The following is a 10,931-nucleotide window of genomic DNA, read 5'->3' as shown; positions in this document are numbered from 1 at the left end:
CCGTTTCCTGGCAGAACTGAACAAGGCAGTCTCCTCTATCATTTCGCGTTCCTAGTCCAAAGTATCCCACAGTATTGCCAACACCTCCTTTGCCTACTTTGGCGTTGAAATCTCCTAGCAGGATATTCACTTCTTGTTTTTTGATATGTGTTAGGGATTCTTTTAATCGTTCATAGAATATTTCTATTTCCTGCTCTGAGCTTTCACTGTAGGTATTTTTTGAGTAGGTACTGCAACTCTATCTGATATTCCTATAAAACTAACTACACATTTGTTAACTTCTTTATTTACCATTATAGCCACTCCGTTTTTGTTTCTTGTTATAGTATGTCCACAGTAGTATATTGTGTGGTTTTCTATTTCGCTAGAACTATTTTTCTTCAAAATGTATAAGAAACGATTTATGGGCAAAAAATGATTACTTCACTGTTTATGATTAAAAAAAAAAGTAAAATCAGCCGTACATCTTCAAGGATTTCTCAACAGCTATGCCTCATATATCGTTTAGAACCTTCAGAAATCTTTATAAGATTTTGACGTAAACTTAGATTTTTTCACAGAATGACTGGCGCACTTAAATTGTTAAAACTGATTATGCATACTTAAAAATCAGAAAGGCATTTGGTGATATTCGGAACTGCACAAATAGATTTTTTTTGAGAATTCAACCACCGATTAAAAGAATGCGCCAGTATGCAACTATTACAGGTTATAAAAATAATATCTAGATAGAAATAATTTTATGATTTTTTAGATGTGATTAAATTATATTATTATCAACCCAATTGTTTAGCAAAATACATACGATGTTATGTGTCAAAGTTACGATCCTTAAATCTCGTATATTCGAGACAATTTAATTCATACGTAATATATATGTCAATAATACAGATTAAAGTTCTTCAAAAAAATTGGTTTTCTATAGTTTTATTTTAATATGAGTAACTATTGGATTATTGTTGCTACTCAACAAATGTGTGATAATAATTTTACGATTGTTCCACACTGTATATGGAGTTCCACACTGTATACTAAAAATTTATTTATTTTATTAGCTACATTTGTACAACTGCTGCCATCTAGTGTCTATATAAATGTGTAAATCATACTGAATCATTCCTTAAAATTATCAACTTATTTAATTGTTGTGTGAATATATCTACAGACAGGAAACACCCCTGCAGCGCTCAATATCGAGTTTAATTCAATTAATTTCTGCTGCGAGATCCTAAAAAGCTGGTAAGAAATTATATGAATTCTGTGACACCGCGTATACGAACACATTCCCTGTATCCAAAAAAGGAGCATTTACATCACCGTTTAACAATAATAAAGAATAAACAGCAGAGAGCAGGAGTGCTTGGAATCATAGGCCTACGCAAGTGAACCAACACTTGTTGATGAAAACATACAGTAGTCCAACTGCGGAAGCCGTCGACTAAGCATTTCAATTCGCCAACTCGTTCAAGTCTGCAGGAAAAAAAATGTTAAATGTGCATCTTAAAGTGCTTAAATGACAAGTGTCTTCACATGTGCGACAACAAATGTGTTAAATTCTGAAGAAATTGGATTATAAAAAATAATATATCTTAAAGGTAAATTTATCGATTTTTTTTGTTTTACGAATTTGACTCCAAAAATACGCATATATGAATTCAAAAAGCATTCTTTTTTTTAAATATTTACGAAAATAAGTTATTTCTCTTATTTATTACACAAAAACGAAAATTTAGACATATGCGCTTAATATGAAGTATCGACAACCTTGAGCAAAATATTAAAACTGGATGAAATCTTCAAAATTATTGGAAACATAGTCACAATATCATTGCAATAAACACAAATAACATTCAAAAATTCAGTTTTTTTAAACAATTTTTGAAATTTATCAAAATTTTAATTCTCCTGACGCTACTACGTAATAAATAATGAATCATGGACAGCTTGACATAGCAAAATAGTCTATAGCATGAAGATATAGTTGAAAGATAAATCATTCTAAAAGATATTTGTACTAATACAAATTTAAACAGGAATCATAAGCTATTTTTTCAAATTTCTACAATTGCTCAATTTCCTTCCAAAACAAGATGGATGCTTTCTAACAAACATCAATACAGTCAAGGTCAATGTCTGAATTTTTTTAAGTTTACAATTTTGATGTAAAACATGATAAATACAGAGCCTAGTACACATTAAAGTTTTTGGTGCACACAAAAGGCACTTTTGAATTAGTGGTAAAGCAAGATACGTCCTCTAGCGCTCCTCTTCTGAAGAAATCAATAATACTTTCCAATATTCATAAACCAAATTTCATAAAACAGCATCCAGTATCTTTTTTTGTATATATTTTGATTATGAAAGTGAAATAGAGTCCATAAGCCAAAAAATCTGCGTTGTGTATTCAAAAATATTAAGTAAACTTCAGAAAATGGTAATCTTTTTTCCCTACCATCATAAGAACAAATTTTTAAGTTGATTTAGCATTATTGTCACCAAGAAATTTAGTTTTCTAATTAATTATTATTTTAAATCGAGAAAATTTACATATTTCTGTAATTTTAGTAATAAAAGAATTATAAATGATAAAGGAGTTGATCCGAAAGGGTTTGTTCCTCCAAGGCGTATGCTTGCATAAGAATTTTTGCCAGCAAAATATATATAGAAACACATAGCACAATATATATCTCTTAATTGTTAAGAAAATTTTACAACTTTCCCTTGCACAACAAGATGGCCGCCCTCTATGCAAACATCAATAAAATTAAGGATAATGCCTAATTTTCTTATTAAATAGTGTAAACACAAATCACAAACACATTAATGATTATAAATAGTATGGTACACAAAATACTCATGATAATATGCATTTGATAAAATGCCTGTTAAGCTAAAGTATATTGTTAAAAGTGAATTATCCAAATTTAAGATAAAACAGAACTATCATTTTTATAATTTACTTTTCTACATTCTATTTGTTCATAATCGCTAATATTTTAACAAAAAAGTAAAAGTTGTTACTTAATTAATTCATATGCATCTTACTCTGCATCAAATTTTTATCGTAGATATCGTTTCTTAATTATTCCCATTATTTTCTCGTCTTTTGTAGGATTTTCTGATTTAATTTTGGTTATATATCACTCAAAAACCATTGCTCTGAAACTAGTTTTGTTGTGTAATTTAGTTTTTTTTTTCTATTGTATAGTTGAAAATAATACACAACTGCAAAACAAAAATTTCTATTTAATATTTCGACGCAAAAAGTTCCTTTTCAAAATTCAATTTTTAAAGTGAAATAAAATTTTAATCTAAAATTACTCTTTATGGTTCTGAAGCCATTTTCTTATAGAATTTTAATATTATTTATTATTTTTATTGGGAATTAATTAAAATTTACGAAGTGGAAATTGCGAAAATTTCGGCAATTTGATTTTCTTTGTTAACTTTCATTATCTGTCCCAGGTAGATGTATTTGCTTACTGTTTCTAAATTTCTGTCGTTCAACGTTATTTCTCTAATGTTTGGTGGATTTGTCATTATTTTTGTTTTTTCCAAGTTCATTTTAAGACCTACTTTTTCCGAAGCTTGAAATAGTTGCGTCATCATGGTCTGTAGTTCTTCGAAACTTGTAGAGAATATTACAATATTATGTATGAGCATTCTGTATCGGGAGTCTGTCCTGCAGTTGTTCATAGCTCTCTCTATTTCCCAAAGTTCTATGAAGTCGAATGCCCTTTCATAATCATCGAAGACAATGTATAAGTTCAAGTGATATTCATTGACTTTCTCTATTAGCGTTCTGACTGTAAGAAGATGATCCGTTGTACTGTAACCCTTTCGGAATCATGCCTGCTCTATCGGTTGATAGCTATCGATCTTCGACGTTAACCTGTTAGTTATTACTCTCATAAACATAAACATAAACATTTCCCCTTCTTCAACATTTCTACAAGTATTCCTTCTGGGCCCCAACCTTATTGTTCTTTAGTTGTGCCATAACTTTTTTTATTTTTAAGGATTCTATGTTAGGGAGTATTTCTGAGTTGGCATTCGTTATCTTTCTCTTAAGATCTTCCTTTGCAGTGTTATCTGGGTTCTTGTTTGAGGAATATAAATCACGGTAAAATGTTTGAGTAACTTTTAGAATTTCGTTCTTTTCTCTTATTTCTTTTCCATCTTTATCCTTCAATGAGATTATCATAGGCTTTCCTAAGTTTGATCTTAAGCATTTTAGGCCTTGGTTTTTTTCTATTATTTTTTCTGCCTTGTTTTCATTATTGATCCTTAAATCTGCGTCAATCATACATTGTGGAAAAATTATTTTTACCTATAAAACGTTTCATATACATTTTAGAGAAAAATAGTTTAAATAAAAGTTGGAGATCTTAAAAAGTTGTTTAATTTGCGACTTAAATGAAATTGACATAAACAATTGACTGAGACAATTGCAAAAAACCCTTATTTTTTCAGTAATTTATAAAAGCTATTAACTTTGTTTTTTGCATAATAACATATAACTGCAATTTGCATAATAACATATAACTGCCAAGGAATGGGTATACAATTGAACGATCAGGATTACATATATACTTTACAGTTTGCAGATGATCAGGTGGTGATCTCAAATGACAAAGATGACATGGAATACATGCTTAGAAAACTAATTGAAGAATACCAGAAATGGGGATTAAATATCAATTTAGAAAAGACAAAATACCTCTCAATTGGAGCTGAAGCAGAACAACTCGATATCGATGACAATCAAAAAATAAATCCATGCAACGAATATAAATACCTGGGCGTCATCTTCGACCGTAGTGGAAAAGACGAACGAGAAATAGAACATCGAATTGTACAAGCACAAAGAGCTATAGCATGTTTGAACGGAATTCTATGGAGTAAAGAAATATCAAAGAAAAGAAAATGGAACATCTATGAGACAATGGTTAAAACTAGCCTACTTTATGGAGCTGAGACATGGAGAATAACCGAAAAATATAAGAAAAAGGTCGAAGCCACGGAAATGGATGCCATCAGAAGATCGATGAGAATATCAAGAGCCGACAGAATACGGAATGAAGTGATAAAACAACAAATGGGTATAGAGGGCACTATAGTTGAGGATATTGAGAGAAAACAGCTCATATGGTATGGGCATGTGAGCCGAATGGGGGACGAAAGATTGCCTAAAAAAACGATGATGTGGCAACCCCCAGAGAAGAGGAAACGAGGAAGACCACCACAGAGCTGGAACCTGGGAGTTAGGAAAGCGATTAGCGCTCGAAATCTGGACGAAAACCTAACTCAAGACAGAATACAGTGGCGTTTGGGAGTCGGACAACGTCGTAAGACGTTATAAAAAACCGAATAAATATATATATATATATATATATATATATATATATATATATATATATATATATATATATATATATATATATATACATATAACTGTTTGAAATAATTATGGCAGTTAATTAGTTATTGAAGTGTGCTAAATCTCAATTCGATCGATCAAATAGTTTGTAAGTTATTTAATTTGTTTATTCTGATTTTTTGAGGTTTCACTTTTAAGATATATTGAAAAAAATGAACATTTTATTAAAATTGTTATTAAAAAAATCGTTTGAAAAAGGTCTGGTTTTTGAGTTTATGAGCATTTATAATAACTTTAATGTTTTTGTATGTCACGCACTTGTAAGTAGGCTCACTGAAAAGATGGTTAAAAACTCAATCTAAAAAAAGGGCCTTCTATGACCAATAGGAACCAAGATCCTATTGTATTTTTTTTAAGTATTTTTTTCTTAAAATCATATTTTAATTTTTTATTAACATTAAGATCTAAATTTTATGAACCTTTTATATACGACATACATATACCGAGAAGGGGTAAGAAGGTATAACCCGCGTAAGTGATGGTACTCGTAAAATACTGCTTGACCGAGCTCTGTTTTTTTAGAATGGAACTTCAAATTGAAGCGCGCTGAAAAAATTTGTGATAGCTTGATAAAATAATAAAAACTCCCTTCCGAAAAAATAAATTATTTAAATTTTTTCATAAAAATTTGTATTTTACTGTTATCTCAGAAGAAATATTTAAATTTTATTGATTAATATTTATTAATATACAGGGTATCCAGAAACTTTCCTGACAAATGAAAACTGAATATTCCTCAGACAATTTTAAGACAATTTAACCCAATTCACCTAGTCCGAAAATACTTCATAAGGGAGTTAGAGCTCTTTGAAGATGGCGCTTTGTTGTAATTAGTTTTTTTTTTTTTGATACATCCAGAACGCTTCTAGTTAGAAAAACAAAAATTGGTACTATTATGAATCATCCAGAGTTGAATCGATTCCATCAGCTGTAAATTTCTAGTACCGGTCATAGGCGTCTGTTTTGGGTAGGTCAACGGTTATTTTAATGTATAACTATTTTGTTTTTATTTTTTTAAGCATTCGTAATATTAGATTATTAAATTTTCAGGTATTCTAGTACTAACAGGTACTCTTATCTTAGTCAGTAGGATAGACCATTTTCTAGAAAAATTGATTCGAAAATTTTTTGATTTTTCATCATGAAAGTTAAATTAATAGGTACCTTAATTAATTTTATAAACTATTTTTTGTTTCCATAAATGCAGTAGGTACACAGTTCGTAAAAAAAGTTTGAGAAAAGATTTAAAAGGTTTTAAAAACAAATAGAACAAAACTTACACAAAAGAACAAGTATCAAAAGTAGATAGTTACAAATGATGCTCGATATGATGACTATTGGTCTCTATGCATAAATTTGCCCTTTTGCTTACAGAACATCGAATTCCTGCAAAAATTCCAAAGTTATTTCTAAATTAGTTGCAAGTATCTTGTATCCTAAGCCAGAGTTGTGCACGATTTTGGATCGGAACGGAAAAAAATTTATGTATCCTCAAACACAATAATCGCAAGGGTTAAAATCCGGCGATCTTGCTGGACAAGCAACTGGACAGCTTCTTCAAATTTACTGGTTTTCAGCAGTCATGTATAAGCCACAATTATATTGTACATTATTCACCTTAAAAATTCCATTTTTTTCGAATGTAGCTTTGTCGAAAATAAAATATCTTCCTCCCTCTCTGTTGAGGTTGGCGATAAATATGGCGAATTTCTCTCTGTTCTGGGCTTGATGAATTAATTCATTTCCTCTTGTGTGGGTCCAATCTCTGATGTTTCGTAGCCAAGGTTTTTTTTCTTTCGTCCTATGCCCCTTTTACCTTCAATCTTGGCTTCTAATATTACCTGGAGCTGCTCAAATCCCTATGGCGCATTATGTGTCCTAGATATGACGTCTTTCTAATTTTGATAGTATTGACCAGATGAGGGCGTGTGTTTAGGAAGTATTTTCGGACTAGGTGAATTATGTTAAATTGTCTTAAAATTATCTAAGGAATCTCCGGTCTTCGTTTGTCAGGAGAGTTTCTGGACACCCTGTATATATTAAGAATGTATACTATTTATATAAATATACTACTCGCCAAAATTAACACACCACCTCAAATGGGCCATGATTTTGAAACTATATTTCTATTGGATTCCGATGATTTTTTTTCACATCGTAGGTATATTTCTAATTAATAACTATATTATTGTTTTTTGAGAAATGTCAACGTTTTATCTACATACGGGGTGAAAAAAAAAGTTGTGTTTTTTCATCTATTTTTGCAACACCCTGTGGAATGTATTAGAAACAAACGCTACATCTTATTAACATTTCGAGATAACCTCATCCTTTCTTAACATTTTTGTAGAAAGATCATCTCGATATTTCTATTATCAAAAAAAGGAAAAGTAAGTTACTTGATTTTCTACTCTAAAAAATTAACTCACCACCTCAACTTTCCCCTAATTTTTAAGTCATTTTTCTTTTGAATCCTTAATTGGATTTCGATGACTTATTTTTCGTATTGCAGACCTTTTTCTAAGTAATTACTGTATTAATGTTTCCTGGGAAACGTCAATGTTTTACCCATATACGGAGTGTAAAAATAAAAATATATTTTCACCTTATTTTGCAGTACGCAAAGATTACAGAAAATACAGAATTTATTTAAACGCAAACGCTACATCGTATTAATATTTTGAGATAGCTTCATTTTTTAACATTTTCGCAAAAAAATCATTGATATCTTTGTTATCAAAAAATCAAAGTGCGTTCAAAGCATAACTTGATTTTATTGAATTGTAATACTCATTAATGGAAGCAGTTAGTTGACTATAAACAATCAAACAATTTGACAGGACAGTTTTACACTGTCAATATTGTTTACAATTCAATAAATTGTTTTGCTGTTTTGAGTATGTTAGTTGAAACGGACCATATTTCAAGAAATCCGACCCGAGATGAATATGTGCATTACATTAGCTGATGTAGGGTTAAGTTATCGTGAAATAGGCTTGAGGTTAAGAGTATCTCATACTATAATATCACTAGTCATTCAACGTTTTCGAGAAACAAACGACCATACGAGACGGCATGGAAAAGGAAAAGGAAGACTCCCAACACCACGCCAAGATCAGTTAATCAGGCTTCATGCCATAAAAGAACGTTTTGTCACAATGAGACATTTACAAATACAAGTGGCAGATGTCCATAATATTCAAATTAGTAGAAACACTATACAAAGGCGTCTAGCTGAACAAGATCTCCATGTAAGGATACTAGTCAGAGCACCAGCTAAATCATCGTAGAAATACATAACAATTTGCCAGAGAGCACGTTGACTGAAATGTTGATGACGAATTGTCTTCACTAACACTTCGTACCTTGCCATGTTACTTATCTCTGTTTAGTTGTTTCTGTTTCTACCGATGATGATCATTACGTTGGTTTTTTTAATATTTATTTTCAAACCCTATTCCGTACTCGCCGTGTCCAATTTATTCACCACCATTGCCACAATTATTCACCACCAGTTCTTCTACTGAAGACGTCAATATAACGATGCCATAAGCTTTTCGTAGGTTTTCAATTTTTCTTTGTCTCCTATTGTTGCTTCACCATGCCTTACCTCAAAAACTTATTATATTATTCATCTCTTCCGAACTCCAGATTTCAATTTAAATTTTAATTCGAATGAAGGCTATTAACTTTTACATTGGCGGTACTATTTACTTAGCCAAACATTTAGCTTAACCAAACAATATTTTGAGATTTAATATCATTTTCGCGTTTACAAAATTTTTTTTAATATTGTTCTTGTGGCATAAGTTTATTAACGTTTCAATTTCCACTTCGGAAATCGTTCTCAAAATACAAATATTAAGAAATAACATTTTTTTGTTTATTGCAGTAAATTTCACAGCATAGTTGATAGCTTTCTTGAGACGTTTTGTTACTTTGTTTTAGGTAGTCATCTGGCATAAAATATATCCTTTTATTCTTTATAAGCAATTGTGCTTGTTTATTGCTGGACTGATACCTCTATCGAAGTTGTTAATCCATCTTTATAAGATAGATAGATAATTCTTGTACAGAGTGGTGATTTATCACTTGCTATTTTGATCACGCGTATCTCCCCCATTCTGCTTATGTGCTTATTCCATTCTTTTTTTCTATTAAGTGTTCATTTGTTTATACACTGTACGTTACATTTTCCTCTAATGTCTTCACTCCTCTTTTGATTTATCAGAGTAGTGCCTGTAATTCATCTTTTACTCTTATATCTGCCGTTTCCAGTAGCCTTTGTATTGTGGCTGTGCCGTAAAATATATACCTATTAGAATTACTTCAGTTGCTTTAATACTTAAGAGAGCTTACCAACCTAATTCGTTACAATTCTAGTGAGATATTCATTTGGGATCATATTAGCCAGAGAAAGTTTTCAAACACAATAATATGAAATCCAAAACAGATTTGATGCTTTGAATTAGAAATTCGTGAATTTATTGAATCGGCAGATAGATGAGTAGGTAATAAGGTAGGTTAATAAAGCATATTAATTTATCCCTATCGAAAGGCGTAAAAACCCTAGAAAGCGTGATAAAATACATACAACTATGTGTAGCAACTTTCCCAAAAATGGTATTGCCCATCAAAAAAATTATAAGCCTTGTAATTTTTGGGTTAATTTTCTTATACTAATTTTGTAAAACACTGTATATAATTGAACTCCTGGTTATTATAACAAAAAATTTCTAATATTATTCCACATGCTGTTTGAATGGGATATAAATACACAGTAATCCGACATCTGTATTGTAAGGCACTAATATTTATGGCACATTATTTATTTGTATATAAATAAACAAGTGGCCAATATAAAAAGTGATAAACCATATGTTACGTTCTAAAAACATAAATTTTTAATCTCCAATAGTCATTTATACAGGGACATCTATTCGTGAAATAGTTTTGGAGATTAGCAACTGAATTTAATTATTATACCTTGTACAAAATTGGTTAGTAAATTTAACAAAACTAACTCTTAAAAAAGTTGAATGTATAGTAGGATTAAGAACTCCACGTTCTATGAGATCGCTTCTTAATGCATAGATAAACCGCAGCATTTGCAACAACAGAGGCTATTTTTGGCTCAATCTCCTTCCTAATTCCTCCATTATATCAAATAATACAAAGGTAAAACTCTACACAACAATAATACGCCCAGGCCTAACATATAATTCAGAGACCTGAACTCTTAAGAAAAAGTAATGAAAACATGTTAGGATCTTTCGAAAGAAAAGTACTAAGGCGAATTTATATTTATGTAGGAGTGTATATTAAGATAGGACGTCTGAGATGGATAGGACATGTAATGCGGATGGAACAAAATAACCCAGCTAGAAAAACGCTCTTTAATAGACCCATTGGTCAGAGAAGAAGACGTAGGAAATATGGGAATACGTGCTTGGCAGACGATGGCGATAAATAGGGACGACTGAAGAGAAAA

At 30.8% G+C, this 10,931-nt stretch overlaps 2 protein-coding genes across 2 annotated transcripts in view; both read left to right on the top strand.

Moving 5' to 3' along the window:
- Positions 1 to 1,119: 1,119 nt before the first annotated feature.
- The window catches only part of LOC140437497 (transient receptor potential cation channel protein painless-like), a 31,303-nt gene continuing 21,491 nt past the window's right edge, over positions 1,120 to 10,931 (top strand). The window contains exon 1 of the mRNA XM_072527059.1: positions 1,120 to 1,595. The gene's annotated coding sequence lies outside the window, so the exon portion shown is untranslated. The remainder of the gene's footprint in view (positions 1,596 to 10,931) is intronic.
- LOC140436070 (uncharacterized) lies at positions 8,389 to 8,730 on the top strand. Its single transcript, XM_072524779.1, has one exon. It carries the CDS (start codon positions 8,389 to 8,391, stop codon positions 8,728 to 8,730), a length of 342 nt encoding a protein of 113 aa, XP_072380880.1.

Source organism: Diabrotica undecimpunctata, chromosome 3, assembly GCF_040954645.1.
Source record: "Diabrotica undecimpunctata isolate CICGRU chromosome 3, icDiaUnde3, whole genome shotgun sequence".
NCBI classification, from domain to species: domain Eukaryota; kingdom Metazoa; phylum Arthropoda; class Insecta; order Coleoptera; family Chrysomelidae; genus Diabrotica; species Diabrotica undecimpunctata.
Note: the sequence above shows the minus strand (reverse complement) of the source record. Positions and strands in the feature narration are given on the sequence as shown.